The sequence below is a fragment of the Bombus pascuorum genome, chromosome 12 (genome assembly GCF_905332965.1).
Source record: "Bombus pascuorum chromosome 12, iyBomPasc1.1, whole genome shotgun sequence".
Classification (NCBI taxonomy): domain Eukaryota; kingdom Metazoa; phylum Arthropoda; class Insecta; order Hymenoptera; family Apidae; genus Bombus; species Bombus pascuorum.
The window spans coordinates 4,981,758-5,001,911 of record NC_083499.1 but is presented as its reverse complement, the minus strand read 5'-3'; the positions used below and the strand labels follow the sequence as shown (position 1 = coordinate 5,001,911).

The 20,154-nt window shown below is 34.4% G+C and overlaps 2 protein-coding genes across 5 annotated transcripts in view; both read right to left on the bottom strand.

The window, feature by feature from the left end:
* Positions 1-7,383: 7,383 nt before the first annotated feature.
* LOC132912508 (protein kinase C) lies at positions 7,384-18,054 on the bottom strand. 2 transcript variants are annotated; one of them, XM_060969990.1, is made up of 9 exons: positions 16,710-18,054; positions 15,955-16,015; positions 15,666-15,891; positions 14,747-14,778; positions 14,078-14,148; positions 13,769-13,910; positions 13,117-13,683; positions 12,431-13,026; positions 7,384-12,356 (listed from the first exon to the last, which is right to left on the bottom strand). In XM_060969990.1, exons 1-9 carry the CDS (start codon positions 17,037-17,039, stop codon positions 12,192-12,194), a joined length of 2,190 nt encoding a protein of 729 aa, XP_060825973.1. In that variant the 5' UTR covers positions 17,040-18,054; the 3' UTR covers positions 7,384-12,191. The 2 variants fall into 2 exon arrangements, with proteins under 2 accessions (XP_060825973.1, XP_060825974.1); XM_060969991.1 differs by having other exon boundaries at positions 15,666-15,867.
* A 625-nt stretch (positions 18,055-18,679) lies between these two features.
* LOC132912500 (balbiani ring protein 3) overlaps positions 18,680-20,154 on the bottom strand; it is a 32,831-nt gene continuing 31,356 nt past the window's right edge. For all 3 annotated transcript variants that reach the window (XM_060969955.1, XM_060969956.1, XM_060969954.1), the window contains 2 exons: positions 19,560-20,017; positions 18,680-19,351 (listed from right to left, as the gene is read on the bottom strand). In XM_060969955.1, the coding sequence (XP_060825938.1) occupies positions 19,187-19,351; positions 19,560-20,017 (623 nt within the window). In that variant the 3' untranslated portion in view covers positions 18,680-19,186. The remainder of the gene's footprint in view (positions 19,352-19,559; positions 20,018-20,154) is intronic.

Genomic DNA, 20,154 nt, shown 5'->3' with positions numbered 1-20,154 from the left:
ATTCGATCAGTTAAACGTATTTGATTTATGATTATGACGAGGCAAACATAGCAAGCACAAAGGCAATCGTTCATACATAAATGTGTTTTTTTCTCAGATATGACAAATTATTATAATTATTATAAATTATGATAAATTAAATAGCTTTCAAAAATAAAAATTAGGACAAATGGAAAGGAAGAAAGTGATAAACATAAATCCTTATATTTAATAACGTTCTTATGTTTGCACGCACCATTTTCGGTCATTTAGTTTGTACCCATTAAAATTACTTTTTTTTCCTTTTACGACCTTCTTCCCACGTTTTTAAACGCGTTAAATGTGCTGCAACATTGACGGAAATAATACGTTAACTCTCTTTAGACTGGAACTGGAATGGACGCATGTTTCAACAAAGTATGGCAGATGGAGCTGTCAAAAAATGTGTCTTTAAAAGACGCACTTCTACAGACATGTGTAAAAGTGGCCTTAAGATCATTTGAACTTTTGCGCTTACATTTTATTTTTATCTTTGCCATAATGGATCAAAATCGAAGTTTCAATAATTTACAATACGTATCTGTGTGTAAATTGTTTCATTAAAATTTTGGGCAATAAGTAATAAAATCCCTGTTCAATAGAGAATGATATTAAATCATTATTTACAAAAATACGATATCAAAATGGATGCATTTTGGCCAAGATAAAATCAATGTTGTAGCATATAAGAATTATATCAGTTTTTCTGTATTTTTTCTTTTGCTGTTATTTATGCAGTTCTATTTTTCCTGTAATATTTTTTTGGCACCTGTAATGAAATTAAGAAACACTCCACGAATATTATGAATGAAAATATGCATTATTTAAACAGAAATTTCTAGAAAAAGGAGAAGGAAAATTTTCGCTATTGTATGGACTAAATTATAATGACAAAAATGAAATTATTTAATTTTGATTAAATAAAAGATCTTTTCCTGATCGATTTAGATTTTATTTAATATTTTATTTTACTCCATTTTTGTCATTAAAATTATAGCGTTATTCATCGATTCCATAGGAATATAGGCATGTCTCAATGCTAACTTTAAAAAATACATGATCAACAGGATGTGCAACTCTTATTTCTTCCATTTTTTCTTTTGTCTCTTTTTGCCTCGTAAATCGTTCATTCACTCCTTCAAACTAATATTCGACACGTGCACGCAACAGTGTTCATAATACGCAATCTTTTGAATCGCATCCGGTTTCCTAGTTCTCCCAACTATATCGTAAAAATACTTTCTTCGCGTCAAAAACAAAGATTCTCTTACCTGCATAGTTTCTCAACAAATACGAGATAGACTTGGCAGAATAACTTGGATACGTTTCATCGGGTGCTCGCAATATCAAACAGGTGTTATGATACTTGAAAATACTTTATAACGAAAAAGAAAAATAGAGGTACTTTTTGTTTTACACAGTTGTTAACCCTTTCCACTCGATCACAAAAAAGGAACCGTTTTAAACACGTTACGTAATAAGTTATGGATTTGTTAGTCGATCTTAAAACTTAAAGCGTATCGACCTCAAAGTGTATAGGTTAGAAAAAATTGTAGATGTTCTTTTATATCGATCGTGATTAATCAATTTTATGGGAAATATGAAGGTCCAGAAGTTGTTAAGCTCAATGTAAATTATTCATTATAAGATCTAATGAATGAAAGAAATTATTATGTAAGTTTAATTTCTACAAATCTCTTGATCTGTGTCTATGTGTCTTCAGGTTTAAAAAGAGAAGTATACGCTAGATGGGACTACTTATTTCAATGTCACCTTATACATGACGTAATTCTAATAGTTCAGCGTCGCTTTTTCGCAGCAAGACCTTGAATCGGTATTTCTGGAAATATTGGTCGAGGCCACGAAATATTTCCGGTCACTGCCAAGGACCGAAGGCCATACTTTGAGTAGTTGCGAGTTCATGATAATCGATTTTGTTGGAACAGCATCTGTTTGGCATTGACCTCGAGTATAATCGCAATGATCGAGTATGTGTGTACGGTTAGAATTTAAGAAATTCCTTCATTACTATACCATACTATTCACGAATATAATACATAAGAAGAACCAAAAAATTAACCAAACGAAATAAAACGATTTAACAAAGAACAGGTTATACCGTAAACCGTAATAAATGTAATTCCTACTAACGTATTCTCCATTTATTACAGACTTAACCAGTCGTATTGTAGAAACTATTAAAAAATAAATATTCGATCGATATCGTTTCAAAATTACTTTTTATATTTCAATAATCCGATTTGATTACGTAACATACATCGAAAGAAACATCGAGTGCAAAGGGTTTTTGCTTATTATACTATATAGCCTCATATAGGACTCACTGTTTGTCACAAAACACCGAAAGCGTTTTTTCATACAACGTTGCCTTCTCGTCTTGCCGTCTCGTTCCCATTTTAGGATGAGAAGCAGATCTTTTTCAACGAGACTGGTAATGTATTTCTGACTCATTTGCACGAAATTAACAACTCAATTAATTTCAACAACACACACTTTCTTCATTGCGTTCAATTTTTTGCATGCATATATATTGTACGTGTGTGTGTTTCTGCAATATTTCATCGTTTATAAGTGTGTCCACTTTAAACACCCCTCGATGTATATTAAAATATCTCGACGAAATATTTTAATATATCGGAATACGCGTATTTTAAATGCCGGTCGGTAAATGTGTTTTCTACTACTTCTACGAAGAAGTGCTTACGAGATTCGTCTTGGGAATGCTTCGGTAAAGAAATAGAAAAGAAAACTAAAATCGAGGGAAATAGCGTAGGACTCGTGCAAACGCAAGTAAAATACATTCACAATCGTTCGAATTTACAATACGCACATAACGAATCATCAGCTACGGAGTAATAATCATGTATAACGCCCGATGTATTTCTAGATCGAATCAAGAATCGATCCAAGATGTTAAACATCGTTATACAAACAAGGAGAATTCTTACGGTAGTGACTATACTGAGTTTCCTTCTTTCTTTCTTTTATACAGCGAACCGTAAGGATCATTTGTAATATCGAAAAGATAATCGATCAATAAATGAAATATCTTTAATTACCACGGTAATACGATCGAAATCGAGCTAACTTGATTACGCTAATCAGCAGTAGCAATTTTTTCACACTTGAAATTACCACTCCCCAAGCAACGAATAACAAGTAACTCATAGTGAAATCGTTGTATTACCGAGTTAAGTAAAATTATTTTTCAAAAATTATTTACTTAACAACTAATGCAAATATTCTAATTCCTCCTTGTTTCGACTGTAATTCTTTAACGATACCTTGATTCGAGCAATACATCGACAGATATATATTAATATTCAGCACCAGATAATAACACTTCCGTAAATCACTATTAAGACTCACTACGATTAACGATATATAAATACAATCGAGAAATAAATAATGCTCATTTATAACGATCGCTAATACAGCTCTGTCCGCGCATGAGCAGGGAACTTCCTTTTAACGAGCTTTTAAACAGCAGGATGTATGCTTGCCAAGTATTTCCTAGTTCCACTAATCGACCCTTTTGTATCGTATGTTCAAACGATCGATGAAGTTTAACAAACTTCTCGACAAAAAGACAACCATAAAACGAGTAAGAAATATTTGTACAATGAACTTTATATGTAATTACAAAGCGGATATGTAAGATGCTCTATCGATAAGGAAGAACAATTCACAATATACGCGTAAAAAAGTTATTTATCAAAAGATAAAAAGATTCATAAATCTCAATCCACTTTGCAACTCATAAAGACGATACATAATTCTGGATGAAATTAATTTCTAATTTGATTAGAGAACTGTTTGCAAAGCCGATTTCGCGAATTCCCTGCTCGTACGCTTTTCTATCACATTTATAAATTAGACTTCGGACTTTTCAGCTCGGCAACAATCACTGGTGTGTCTTCAACATGGAAATAGGCTTAAGTCAGATAGAATTAGCACGGTCAACAACGCAATAAATCTCATCAGAAAGAAACTGCGACTGGACGTGTAAAACTTCGATTCTCGATGAGTCGTCATCGTCTCGGAGACTTGGCGTTTTCTTACCTTCTTTTGTTTTAATTTTTTTCGTGTTCGTATATTTCGATTAGATAGATCGATTGCGGTTCTAATCAAAATAACAATGATTTTTCGCTCTGAAGCATCGATGCTGACAATCAAAACGCTTAACACTTTGTGCACTATCACGCGTTCATTTTTGCTGTTCTTTTTTAAACGAATTTAATTCCTTAAATAATATTTCTCTTTATGATAAAAATTAATATTACTATATAATGATAAATGGTAGAATGGTTGGATGTCGATAATATTTGTAATAACAAGAGCAACGTGTGTTGTTAGTTCACAAGGTGTTAATTGCAACGTATTAATTAGACTTTCTATTCTTAATAACATTATTGTAAAACGTAACTTTTTGGGATTGAATTTGTGTACATTCCGGAATTCTATAGACTCTAACAGGAAAACTTACAGACGCTGATATATAAATTTTTTTGTGCGAGGGATACAACACGCGAAATAATGTTTGACCTATACGAGGTGTTCAATCCTCTATCACGCGCGTAAAATGTCCGACGAACGACCAGCTGGGGTACATATAAAAAAATAAATGTTTGTTCCCTAATTGTACGTTTAAACAGCTTGTGTGCATCACATTGGGCGTTGGTCGATCTAACGCATCATTTCTTGCATTTATGCGCGAATCAGGAATAAAGTAAAATACAAGATTCAATTCGAGTCGGAAGGAAAATAGTGTCGCTCTTCCAGTTTCAACGAAACACACATTAGCTCATGTAAAACACTGTACAAAAAGAAGCAATGCATCTTTTTCCTTCTACCTACAGAAGATTTAAACTTGATAGTTATTTCATAGAAAAATCTATCTCTCACTAAAAAGTAAATCTACCTTTACAAGAGTCAAACAACAGAAAATGTTTGATGATAAGTTGTCTAAAAAAATTGCTTCTTCTCGCACAATGTCACATGTACGATGCATCATATTGTGCACGAATACAATTCGTTTCACTATAATGTATGCGCATGTGTATCGTTACATTTATGTACATATCGCACGCACGCACGAACGCTTAGCTTTACAATGACATACAATATATATTCTGAAGAAAAGTGAGCAAAATATTTCAAAAATGAAAAGAGAAGTAAAAAAGAAGAGTTTTTGATTGTAAATATCGAAAACGGGGGAAAGAGAGAGTTTTGATAGTCGGCGCGACGTATGAAAAGGAAGGATAGCGATTCAGGTAACGAAAGGACACACTCAGAGAGCTTTCATAAATTCTACGATCGGTAACGACAATGATACGGTCAACATATACATATACGTAGGTACGCTCGCTATGAAAATTCAACGACACATTTGTTTTAATACAATTGTAACACAGCGATTGCTACTCCTTCGCGCATCGAAATTCTCGATCCTGCCTTCGCTCGTTTCTTCCTCTTTTTCACTTTTTCTTTTTTTGCTTTCCAATCATACGGACGGCTACTTTCGTCAGAGGATAAAACTCTCTCGATTATGTATGTATCTTTTGAGGAAGTAAATTTGTCTACAACCTTCGGCTGATTACTCGTTCGTTTGTGAAAGCGGACCTTTTGTGCCACCGGGGGTTAACAAATTTATCTAAAAACGGGCCTTCACACAATATGTTCTTCGTGTGTTCGATGAAACAGTGTTAAATAATTCAAACGCATAGACCATCTCTCATTTTCATTTTGCTTTGCGTGAACTGAAATGCCTACACCTTTGGTCAAATTTAAGAATATTACATTCCCTAATAAGTGATGTTATGTGAGTACGTAGTTCCACGCTTATGTACACGTAGAAAGTAAAGTTTTGTGAGGCGTTGAGAATTCGATCGAAGCGCTAATCGTTCATTTACTCGAATAACAGCTGTTACTGGCTGTCCCTTGGTACAATCAGAGAATCCGTTTCGTTTGCATTTCCGACGTAATTTCTATTCTGTCCCGTACCTAGAGTTATGTTCACGCGATTTTACAGCTCTATTATTAATAATAGTACTATTATTACAAAGTTATATCAGATATGACGATTGCTTAACACACACGAAAGAGGAGCCGGTGATTGATCGGGAGTTTCAAAAGGCTTTCACAAAGTATCTTGTTGTCATTTCATTTTTAGAATATCTTTACCCAACACTGTGCACAAACAATATTTAGTTTACGACATTACAGAGTTTATGATCTTCGTATCATCTTTTTTTTGCAGATGCTTTCTTTCATATTTTTTTATTCGTTTTGTCCATTTTTGTATGGCATTCCCGATATCTTTCAGACCCAGGATAAAATCCACGATGTTCGTTCGTTTTCAGCGACGTTGGTCCCTTTTTTTAATTATTTTCTTTTTTGTTTTCATTCTGTGATTTCTAGGAGGTCGTCATCGTTGTAGCGACCATCCCGCGTTCCCATGAACAGAAAAGCAAACCAAGATCGTTGAAATAGAAAGAAAAATGACGGATTTTAACATAGGTCTGAAGGAACATAAAGAATATGACGTATTCCTAATATGATACTTCCTATTTATGTAGTACGTATATATATTTATAAATATATACATTTCTATTCTTTTTTTGTTCGTGTATATACACACACACATATATATATATACATATATATACATATGTGCGGGTATGTATGTCTTTATATATATAATTTCTGTAAATTATATCCTAAAAAGGAAAGGGGTGCCACGGTTGATAGTCACGTGTGACCCTACTTAGCGTTCTATATTGCAACAATATTTTAGTTTTCTTTTATCATCTTAATTTATGCAACATATAATATATATATTTATAATTTATATATATATATATATATATATATATATATATATATAAATATATATGTATATATCACTTCATTCACTCTTTACGTATGTTAACTTGACACGTCAAAAAAATACGCGGTTTTACCTCCTGTTGGCTTATAATCTCGCGTATACATCGATAAATTAACGTCTTTCCTCGTTTTTTTAACGAATATACGGCACGTGACATCCGGTGTACACGTGCGCACGCATACAGTATTAAAACGAAGCGAGTGGAACGTTTCATCGATAACGCATAACTGTTTCTTTTTTTTCTCCCCCAAATATCCCTTTTTTCCTATTTTAATACGATTGACTAGCGATTACAAAAATCTCACGGCAAAAATTGTTTACGGGGTTAGGTTAGAGTGTCGGCGCCTGACAAGAGTACTATCGTCTGCCACAGATTTATTTCTAACATGCTACTGTAAATTTTTTACTATATATATATATAAATATGTATATACTTATACATATTTACCATTATATTCCTTCTTTTCTCTCTGTTCCTTTATGTACTCTGATTTTTGCTTATTTCATTCCCCTTTCTTTGCTTTTTTAGCCCAGCCGATTTTAAAATACATTGCTTATACGCCATGGAATCGATGACGATAGCTCTCTTCGATAATCGAAAGAAATATATATACAACGGAAATTATAATCTTAATAGTTACATACCCGTTAAATTGTGCAACGTGAATCGTTAAACTCTGTAATTTACACTCACGTAAAGATACTCTGACTTTTTCTCTCCTCTGTTATATGACGATAAAAAATATAAACAATTCGTTATACGATATAAGCTAGATCTTGCGAAGCACAATCATTAGAAAAGCTTACGCATGCGCACTAAAACGAGAACCATATAAAGTGTAGAAATCAAGTAGAAAAAACGTTATTCCGATTCGATCGCTGTAAATACAAAAAAAAAAGATAAAACCTAAGGACGAAAAGTTCCAATAAAAAATGTCTGAAAAAATTGATGTACTTAACGAGAAACTAAAAAAATATATATATATTTACTTTTCGCTAATTAGCTAGCAACCTTAACATTCAGCTATTAACGTGGCCTGGCCGCGTACAATATCTCAAGAATACTTGTATGATATTGAAAAACATAAATACTGCAAAACGATGTAACATTAGAATAGATGAAACGCCACACGTTCTCTTTAACAAAAAAAAAAAAAAAAAAAAAAAAACATACAATGTTTAACTTAAAAAAAGAAAAAAAGATTACATCTTTGTCAGCTCGATGATCGTTGCAACAATAACAACAGTATGAACAGTACGTTTCGATAATTTGTTTTTTCTTTCAAACATATTCTTTCTTCCCACGCAATGAATGAGGTTTCAACTTTGATTATTCGATAAGTCTTTCAACGAATATTACTTTTTCATTTAAATCTCGACGGATCAGAATTCGTAACATTTTATGGTACGGTGTAATCGTACACCGGTGTACGATTGTAACGTACTTATAAATCACCAATGGCTTACTTTCTATACAATTAAAGTCGAAAGAAACCTTTGGATAATCGATTAACCCCGCTCAACGTATCGATGTGTTTAGGACGGCAATCGTTGCATTCTCTCGTCTGATTCGCGCCATTTTCAACGACCATCGAGAATCTATCGTTCTGACAAAAACGATATATACAACCGAAAGAGATATATCGCGATATGACTATCGATAATACGACGCGGAGTGCTGAAAATCTTCTTTCTAATGTACCGGACATAAGACTAAAAAGAAACTCGCTTTACTACGCCTAGACGATACAGTGTTTGTTTTCTTTCTTTTTTTTTTTGTTTTCTTTTTTTAGACGTACGGATATTTGTTACGCGGTAACTCTATGCGTAACAATAGGTACATGGTATAGCAGTAATTTTTTGTTCGAATAACGCACGAAACCGTCTTTTTTTTAAGCGTAGGCCGGACTAACTCGTCTCTTTTGAATTTAAACATATCCTTTTCCGTAGCTCGATACATCGAGCCAGACACCTTTTCTCGGTATTCTCGTTCTGACTAGATTTACGATAAGTGCACGAACGCAGATGAATCAAGTACAAATCCTTGTCAATCGGACAGTTTTTTTTAAATTATCTTAAACACAATTCCCTTTCTTAGAAACAATAGAAATTCCTATTGGATCATTTATGAAATTTAATACATATTTAAAAACTAAAAATTAAATCCTAAGAAATTGATATTATGTATAATAAATAATAAATTTAATTTTTATGACAGTTTGCCAACGACAAGGATATAGCACTCTGAATTTAGTACACGGAGAACATTATCGATTCATCGGTCGATACATCAATAGGATACTATATTCACTGGTCAATAATTATTGCTATGCAAGCAAAAGCTGTAAAAAGATACGATCAGCTACATTTACATGCGAACGATCATTATTTCGTGTCAATGGCTGCGAGTACAACGTTGCTTTCATAAAAGCGACGTCGTACATATATGTATCTTACGATAGGTGATTTCTCCTTGTAATGGTAATATTCATCTCGTACATCATTAATTTCTAAAATCGTGCGATGAGTACACGACATGTGCCGTAACTTAGAACATCATTTTGTTCACAATTCGATTGTGTCGGTGCCGCGGCCCTCGAACTTCGAATCCTGCACAGAATCAAAGCACGTAGAGGGCAGCACCTGATTTAAAGGTACTCTACCAATGAATTTTTTTATTTGATATTTTTTGTTTTTAAATGAACCTAAATATCTACGGAGTCCATAAAAATGTACGAGTATGACACGACGACAATGATCACGACACTGAGTAACGCGTTTTTGATCATGCCAATAAGCCACTCGAATACAATCTGGAGTTTTTGTCATCCAGTGGCTCATTGGTAGACAGTACGCTAAAATATTTTTTTGTTTTTCTTTTTTTTTAGTTTTGCTCTGCACTACTGCACGATTTCACCGCAGTTGTCCTTTTTTCTGAATTTATAATCACTAAAACATATTATCGACTAATTGTTACGCTCTATCGTTACTATTTATCAATTAAACTTTTCTCATTAAAACTATCAACGACAACTGAAGTTTACACCAAAGATTGAAGTCGGGTCGATATGAGATCGTGATTCATTCGCGATCTTAACCTCGTTAATTCGTTCTGTGAGGTTTCTACGGAAAATCTGAACGAAGTCTTTGGTATAAACTCGACGGCACAAAACGGTGGACTACGTGCCCCAAATATTAGAGTATTTTCTGTTCACTTGTTAAAACACGAGAAATTTGTCTCTCATCTATGTATCTCGAATTAATTTATCCTTATTAGCCGTTAGGACTGACAACGATACTTAACTCGATATAACATTCACTGGTTTCTTTCTTTCCTTCCTTTTTTTTTAACGCATTTCAGCGTTCTTATGGTACGGATAAGGCTTTCGACTATTTCATCACTTAACACTAAGGAGCTTGCAGCTTTTTCTAATTTAAGTACACGAGTGGTTGCTTCAAGCTTTAAAGACACCTAACTAGAGACAACACGTACGAAGATTCCGGAAAGTGCATCGACATCGCTAGGTGGACTTTCTTACAATTTTTTTAATTCGCTTAGCGGTAACTTTACAAAGCATATACATATGTATGTATATATGCTCTGTCTATAACACTTTGTGAAAGACTCGACATACACAGCAACACCAGAGAATTTCACCAGAGACCATCGCTTTTATATATTCTCCGGTGTTCCTGATAGCGAGACTTTTTTTGTTCATTACAATTTTAGGCGTATGTTAAAATAAGTTAAATTTATACGTGTACATATACGTATATATCAATTTGTGTTAGTTTTGACGGAACAACCACCAGTGGAATCCGTCTGTGATCGTTTAAAATTCTATGTTAAGTATGAAACTGACATGTCCACCTGGTCAGATCGTATCCTGCTCGATCTTCACCACGCGAGCATGATTTCTTTTAGTGTTGCATGATTATTTTATTATTATTTTGTTTATTATTTAAATCCTATCGGAGAAGCGCTGCGAGATGCTCCTCTGGGTAAAGCTCGACGAAAAGTTTAGACCGTTCGAAGACACGAGATCTCGATTCGAACCGGAACATAACTTCTCGATTCTCTATGTAGTTACTTTATATGATGCTATTATGTATGCACAGGTTTTTATAGACTCGACAATTATAATTACGCCTGCAGCTGGTGCTTACCTAAAAGTTAAGCCCAGCTTCTGTTTCAGTCTTGATCACTAGTGATTTGATACACTACGCTAAGACCTAAAAACTCGACTTACTAAGCAATAATCACAATAATTCCATTGTCCTGTTTTTGTCGGTATTCCTGTCGTAGTAAAAAATAATTCTCGTGAATTGCAATGAAAATTAAGTCTGTAAGTACGTAAGTGCTAAAAAAAAATGCGTAATAAGTGCCAAGTCTTTATATATGGTTAATTAGGAGTCTGTAAATCAGGTAAAATTTTGTATACCTTAATGGAACTGAATTTCAATGCAAAATTGACATGTGGATGAGTTTCTTATCCCGCAGACTCATGGTTTTTCCTGCGCGAGTACTTTTTTTTTGTCATTGATGGAAAACTTTGTAGTTCCAGAGAGACATTCTACGAAAGAAACTCTAAGAGGAAACGAAATATACGGTTAAGAGGTTACTGAAAAATTCGGTATTTGATTCGAATCTTTCTCGAGAATATCAATATCAACAGAAAGATGATAGATCGCCCAGCGACCTTTACCATCATGCCATCGAAAATGACTTTCTCTTTCTGCTTTGTATTTTTTGTACTAAGTTTCTTAACCGATACTTAATTTCCAAAGCATGTGATCTTTCTGTTTGTCAATGTTACAAATGAAATCTCTTACTGACGTTTCCTCTCAATCACATTTGTCTTTGTTTCAAGAAAACAAAGGAAATCAAGAATTTTGTCAAACTTTAAGAGACTTGGATCCAAACGCATTTCTGTTTTGTCGAACTGAGGCCACGCTTCCTTGTTAGCAATCAAATTCTCTGCGAAAATTACCACTTTTTTTCTGTACGTGAAACAGACCGAAGTTTCTAGCTGATTTCCCAAATTCCTGCTGATCTCCACCACTTTTTTGTACAGCTTGAACGTTGCTTCCGATGATACGTAAAATTATCCCCGGTGGAGATAAAATACAAAGGAGACCCCGAGCAGCTTCAAAACGCCGATGTTCAGCTTTGCAGATTGGCATGCTCGCCAATTTTCCAAGCAAGAAGCGTTTAAGATGATATTAACATTGAACCCTCTTCATTTGCTTGCGTTCTTACTTCTTATTGTGCTCCAAACCTAGCAGGGTTGAAGTCTTTGTTGACGAAGGAGAAACCTTGGAATTCTTCTTGGTTTATATAGCTCACTTCGTCCGGATCTTCTGGCGTCAACACTGGATCTTCTTTTGTAAACTCCGTATCGAAGTTCATTACATCCTTTTTGCTTTTCTGAAACATACAATTATCGTGAAATATTTTTCAATTACTTTTTAAAATATTATTAAAATTCAATATGAACTTACAGTTTTTGGCCTAATTGGTGGTTTTACTTTACGCGCTTCGAGTGCTTCCCAATCTATTTCTTGGAAAAATGGGTGAACCTTTATAGCGTTCTCACCACCATTAGCAGCCACACAACCTAACCTCTTAGCTGGATTTTTTGTCATAAATCCTTTTAAAATAGAAACTGCCTCTTTTGAGATCCAAATAGGGTAAAGCACATCGTCTCGTAGAATTGATTCGAATAAATCATCTTCATTATCTGCTTCAAAAGGCGGTTGACCAGCCATCATTTCGTACATTAAAACACCAAGTGCCCACCAATCAACGCTCGCACCATAATGCAATTCTTGAAGAATTTCAGGTGCGATATAATCGGGTGTGCCACAAAATGTTGTTGTAACAGTCTTCCCTTCGATAATACCCTCCTTGCACATTCCAAAATCTGCTAATTTACAATGACCTTCTTGATCGAGTATTATATTGTCTAACTTGAGATCTCGATAAATAATATGATGCTTGTGAAGAAACTGTAATGCAAGCGTAACTTCTGCCGCATAGAAGCGTGCTCTTGCTTCGTCAAATTTTCGAGCCCTTTGAATATGGAACATTAAATCACCTGAAAGAAGCAAAATATTTTTTATATTCAGATAGTAAAGAATATCTTTCTATACATTTCATTTATAATTATATTTCAATTAATTCTTACCTCCATTCACATATTCCATGACAAAAAATAATCGGTCATTTGTTTGAAAACAACTGTGAATAGCTGTAAGGAAAGGATGTCTTGCTGCCAGTGTTAAAATCCTTTTTTCTGTCATTGTGCAATCTACATCGTCGTCTTGTATAATCACATCTTTTCTTAAAATTTTTACAGCGTAAACTTCATCGGGATTAGTTTTTCTTTCTACCAGCATCACCTTCCCGAAACTACCCTTACCAAGAACTTTTATAAAATTAAAGTCCTCAATACCAAATTTCCTAACTTCATTCTCACTAGCAGGTACTGCATTTTCAGTAGCGATAACAGATGTTTCTTCCGTTTTTTGAATTGTCTGTGAATTATCTGTTGGTAATGTGTCTGTGACTGTTACTGTTGTGGGTGTTTGACCAGACTGACAAGTTGTTGTTCTATAATTAATCTTTGGAGTTTTTATCTGTTTGTCTGGTGATATATTCATTGTACTTAAAATCTCAGCCATAGCCTTAGTGTTAATGCCACAATTATTTGCTACATTTTTCTGGCACCTCTTATGAACATTTATATTACAAGCTGTATAAACAAACATCAGATTCAAGTATTACATATCCATGTAAATCATTTTATGTATAATAAATCTGTTCTATTATATATTTACCTTCACATTGTAAACCTTGTCTAAATAAACCATACAACAATGAGCCACAGTGGTCACAAAACGTAAATCTCTTGTAGTTGTGAACAACAAAACGGTGTGGCATATCTATACTGAAACGTGGACTTTCTGTATCTTGACTTGACTGAAAGACAATATTATTTAAAGATTAGTTTAAAAAATTCAGTTTCTTGATATTTACAATGATATTATATATGATATTACATATGATGTTAAAAATAATACTAAAGATAATATATAATATAATATATAATAATATAAAGATAATACTCTACAGTAAGATACACTCACCTCATCTCTCATGCCTGGGCATTTTGTGATAACTAACTTGTGACATCTTTTGTGAACTACACATGTGCAGACTGAAACACAATAAAATCTCATTGAATGCTTACATTTTTTGATACAAATAACTTTTAGCATAGCATGACCCAAGCTGGCTGCATGCGTGATTAGACGCACTGATTTCAAATGACAAGCATAAATAAAATTTGGTGGATGTTGTGATAGTCTTGCCATGGAAACAATATAAGCTTGAACATTGAAGACAGAATATAAACTCTAAGGATGTGGTAAAATGAAACCATTAGAACCTCCTGATGATTTGTTACAATTTACTTAGAAACATGCAATGAAATATATCCCCACTTATAACTATATTAAATCACAGCTAATACAATTTGCAATAAAAACTCCATTGATGTATTATGGACATTAAGTTTTATTTTCCAAGTTTCATTAAAGAAAGCACAGCATCAGATATCGAGCCATGGGCTAAATTAAACATTAAAAACTTCAGTTTTCAAATTGGATTATGAATTTTTACTCCTAAATGTTTTGATTTTTTATAAAGAACTAAGTACACATACACACACCTAGATAAACATATGTTCACACAAAGGTAGAGCAAGCAAATATATAATTATAATATTTGTTAATAACGTGTATGTGTCTTCTCACCTTGACACTGATAGCCCTGCTTGCCCAAGCCCCTGAAATACAACAGACAAAACACATCACATCATCTCCTTGTATACCCTCATAAAACACATACGTATGCTTTCTTGGGCCATAAATCATAATTAGATGTTTATGCTAGTCTTTTAAGAATGATTAGGTAAGATTACTATTCAATTTTTATTTCTGTCTTAGATGTTTCTAGTACTTTCTTAAAAATAATTTATTATTATATTAGAGAACTTTTGTCTACAGACATAATAATATGTTAATTCATAAGAAATATCACCAAACAGTAGATATAGTATATGCTTGCAAAACCAATGCATGCAGCCTATTTCTTAGTTGAATGATCTATTTCAATAAAATACATAGAATATTGTGTAACATTACTGTAAAGAGACAAGAAAGGAAAGAGTGTTTGAAAGCTTAAAAGTCAATATATCTAAGGTGTTAAATATTCACTTCCCTGCTGCAAATATTATGTGCTGGCAAACTAACTAAAAATTATTTCTTATATATCTGTATTGTCAAACTAGCTTAATTATTAAGAAGATATATGTATATTGTACAAAATATATACTTTGAAAAGCCATCTTCCTAATGATATCTTCTTAATGATGCTGCAGTATATTCTAAAAAACCAAAAACCCAGGCATGCAACTTCAACACTTTTAAATTATCCAAAGAGCCAAAATCCCATATTAATTTAGTGTGCATAAGTCTATTATATCTATGCAAGCTAAGTCAAACTAATTTAATTTAACTGATCACCTTTTAAAATATACACACCAAATTAAGTACATAACACTTTATATTATAAAATGATTGAAATTAGTAAATGTTTTGAATTAGTGTTAAAGTATGCTTGTGAATTAGAATCTAAGCAATGTTATCAATATACTTTTGTTAAAATACATACCATATAAATTCACGGCAGTGAGAACAGAAAGTTGGTTGCCTCAGGAAGGTAGCCATAAACTTGTGACCATTCGCTTGATGAACTTTGCGTCGCATAGCACCTCTGCGCCGGTTAAAACCCTGTCTTTCTTTGAATTCCCTCCTGGGTTCCTTCCCAGTGGTGATGCTTCCACCACCTCTGCCTCCGATTCCTTCTCCATCACCTGTACCACAGCCTCTTTGTTGATCTAAAATTTTATTATGGAAGTATACCTTACATGCATAATTCCTAGCCATTACCTGTTCCTTACCTTGATCATTCCATTTTAGGTCAATCCTAACCCTTAACTTTCCTTGAGGTTCAAGGTCAACCTAAAATAAATTCAATTTCTGATGATAATTCACAACGATTATCACTGTTATTTAAAAGCATCGAAGCACAAAAGAGTTACTACACAATTAAAACATATAACAAACATAAATATCTTAATTCAAATCATATTTTATTCAATAATATCATCATTGTTCAATATTACAAACAATTTATTAATGTAATACAAATATAACAATATTCTTTTAATTAAACTTTAATAGATCATATTTTATCAGTAACTGTATGATTGAAATATTACTCAGATACATTACGCTTGGTATACACTTTTTCAACATTTTAAAGAAACCAAACTGAATTCTAGTCATTACACATGTTTCAGATCTAAAAAATACTTATCGTCTATCTTTCTTTGCTTTGGTTTCTATTGACACAATGTTATCAAACTACCTTGAATTGTTCTATAATGTCATAGTAAAAAGATATACATAGATTACACGTTGCTTTTCCACTACACATATCAACAACAAACATTGTAGTGTCAACACAAAATTAATGTGAACCGATTAATCAAAACTACAAATTAGGGAGTAAAATATAGAAACATGCATTCATAAGCATAAAAAGATGAAAATAAAAGTAAATAAGGAACACTTTTTATTTTCTAACAAAAAATTTCTAACGAATATATCCACATGATGAAATAGAATAGCCTCCAAAATTGTAAGTACTAACCCAAAGATCAGCAGTTTTGTCATTCCTGCTGACAAGTTCCTCGAAAGGAATACTACAATTGGCGACGAAATAATCCGGCGGTAATGCCGCATCGTGGAAGACAGTCAGCCCGAGCATCACCGCATCCTGAACTTCATGGGTGAAACACTCGTTCCAAACCGGATCGAACGTTTTCGGTTTAGTCGATGAACGATCAAGATGATTCTCGTCGACATCCAGCTGAACGTAGGGATCGAGTATAGGTTCATCCTGCCAAAACTTTCGTTGCTTGTCCGTCGCCCTTAGTCCGACTGCCTCACATATTTCGATCTTCACTGTTCCCGTGAACATCGCGGAATCAAATGATGGTACCGACACCGAATATCAAGAAAAGGGAGGACAGAGGACGGACAAGACAGTCGACGAGGCTGTCACGCCTGTCGACGAGTTGACACTTCGAATTTCTGCGCGATCAGGTTATCCAGAATTCCTAGTCAACTACCCGACGTTAAGTAGATAGATAGTTAAGTAGCCGGACCACCGTTGTTGTAACCGACTGTATGTAGTAGTTCCTCTCAATTGGAAGCGATCGCTGTAAGGAAGGTTTGATATATATATATATATGCATATATACATATATATGTATATACATATATATATATACATATATATATATATACGGTATATCAAAATCTTTTTCAATAACTGAAATAATTTCACCAATAAGGTTCCCGCGATAAATACGACCTTCCGTAGCAAATGTATGGCGCACCGCTTCGAATATTCCGACGAGCCTTTGGCTCTCTCTCCTTTTCCCTCTCGCTTTTGCACGCACACTCTCTTCTAGCTATCCTTCTCTTTATCTCGCTTCCAAATTTCTTCCCCTTCTCTCTTTCTCCTCCTCCCTTTCCCTTTCCCTTCGTCACCGCCACCAGCACCGTGCAGTTATAAACACTCGGCTCTCTTTGCGTTCACACATAACAGACACGGAAACGGAAGCAGAATTGACGACGGCAGGAGCTCGTTGAAAACGGAGAGACGCAAAGGAGGTGGATGCAGGACGAGCGAACGAGAGGCGACGATGTTTATTGCAAGGCGCCCCGTCCGCGAGTGCAATGTCTGTCCTTGTATTCCCGATCTCCTGAGAGCCATTAAGCTCCTTTTTCTCTTCTTCGATTCCCTGCCCTTTTTCGTGTTTATATATTTCCACCTTTCCTTAACCACTGAACAAAGTTCTCGAACACGATTTTCAAAACACCAATCGAAGTTTCGTTCCACGATTTTGTTGAAAGAAAAAAAACGGCGTATCGTGGATAAAAGCACTCGTTTCCCGTCCCCGGACAGCCCCACCGACCCGAACCGCTCGATTGGTCACTCCGCGCTTCGTCTAAAGGGCGACTCGATCTCGGCCTCGGATGCCTTTCGGAATATTTCGTGCGTTTCCGTCGAAAGCTCAGGCTGCGTTTTCACCCGCGATCTCGACCATCTATGCACTAAATTCGAGAATATATACACTCAATTCTTCGACATCTTTTCATACCAATATTGTATAAAGAATACTGAAGAGAATGAAATTAAACGAATCTATGTGGTTTTTAGTGTGTAAAGTATATTATTCGTTGGCACGCTGAAACTCAACTGTATGGAGAGCTTGCGGTACAAGTAGAAACACTAGAATGATTCGTAGTCATCTGATTGGCGGAGGTCTGGCTAAAAAAAGCGCGCTTCTACTTACGGTACTAGTATCCAGCATTTACTGAAAGATTCAAAACTATTTAGGAACTAAATCTTTTTGATCCACATATGTTCTAAATTAAAAGAAATAATTGTTTCCGTTTTATTACTATAAATTTTTGTTGTGACCTTAAAAGATCTTCCTATACAGGTCAAGTTAGGAACGCAGATTTAGGGAAACAGATCTCTGATTGGGTAAACGGTTGGCCTCTAGCGCCCAAAGTAATGATCTAGACGTATTAATAACGACACACGAATAAAGGAATTTCCGATCTTTATTGAGCTATATAAATAAACGAACACAGTATGAGTCTAATATTTACACCCATGATATACATACATTTAACGCAACGATATCCTCGGCGTTTCGTTCTCGAGCCAGGACATTTTTGCGTTGGTGGCTTCGATAAGTTCGAGGTGAAACAGAGAAACCCGCGAGAAGATCAGATTGTTCTAAATAAAAACTATTATTTCTCGACGACCGACCGAATTCCATTCTTTTAATTTTTTAAAATAAAATCCGTATTGTAGCTACACGTTACATCCTATATTGTGGGATCGATATCGCATGATGTCCACAAAGAAGGAAGTACCGTTTGCAATTTATTCGGTCGACCGTCAATTCTGGCAGTCGCGATGTATCTCATATTCAAAGAATAAATATCTCATCGAAATATGAAGGGGATTACGTAGACGTGACTTGGATCATGACTATATTCGCGCACGAAATAAGAGCGATCTACGCGACGAACTCTTGATCTTTTCTATGTACCGACGACCACATCCGACGTAGACGTACTCTCTTGCGCTTCGGCTATGTCCTTCTTCTTCTCTTCCTGTTCTACGCCCGATATCACATACACTGGTTGCTGGTACGCGAGGAAGTGCTGATCCGCCGCCAAATTTTTTGATGGATCTTTCATTTTCATCTAAAATAAATATTTTTTGATCACTATTAAATGTACTGAATTAGTAACTAATTACATAATAATTTTGTGTTGCAAACTATTATTTAAATCTGTTATTCTTTAAGAAAAAATTCGACATTGTGGAATTATTAGATATCTGCTTTTCAAAAAAATAATAAATAATAGTAGAAAATTACAACTACTTATTTAAATAAAATTGAGAATGTACCTTTTTACGGTATAACATCAATAAAATCAGCAAACTGCTAATTATGAAAGCGCTTCCAGCAGCCAAAACCAATGTAGCAGTTTGATAAACGGGCGTTTCCACTTCCGTGAGGATTTCTCGTTGTTCTAATGCTACAATTCTGCTCTGCATAGCTATTGGAGGAGATCTGTGTGTGAAACGAGAAGTGGTTGCGTCCGCGAATGATCCCAACATGGATAATTTCTGTATTCTGGTTAATTCTTCCAGATGGAATGCTATGTCTACTTTATTCGGTCCTATTACTTCGAAACTAAGTATGGCTGAGTCTTGATTGATTTCTACTCGCACGTCGTTCTTTATTCTGGCGCCTAGATCATGTAGTAGATCCTCCGCTTGTCTGGTCAGTATAGCCTCATCATCGCCGAGGAATCGACCGGGGAAACGTAGAGTTACTTCGACAGCTTCTACTGGAGTTGGTACTAAAGAAATTTACAAAAATTTACCAAATATTTATTTCACTGTATATTATTTATATTATCAAATTATATATATATATATATATATATATATATATATATATATATATATAAAATTGATATATGATTGATATATTGAT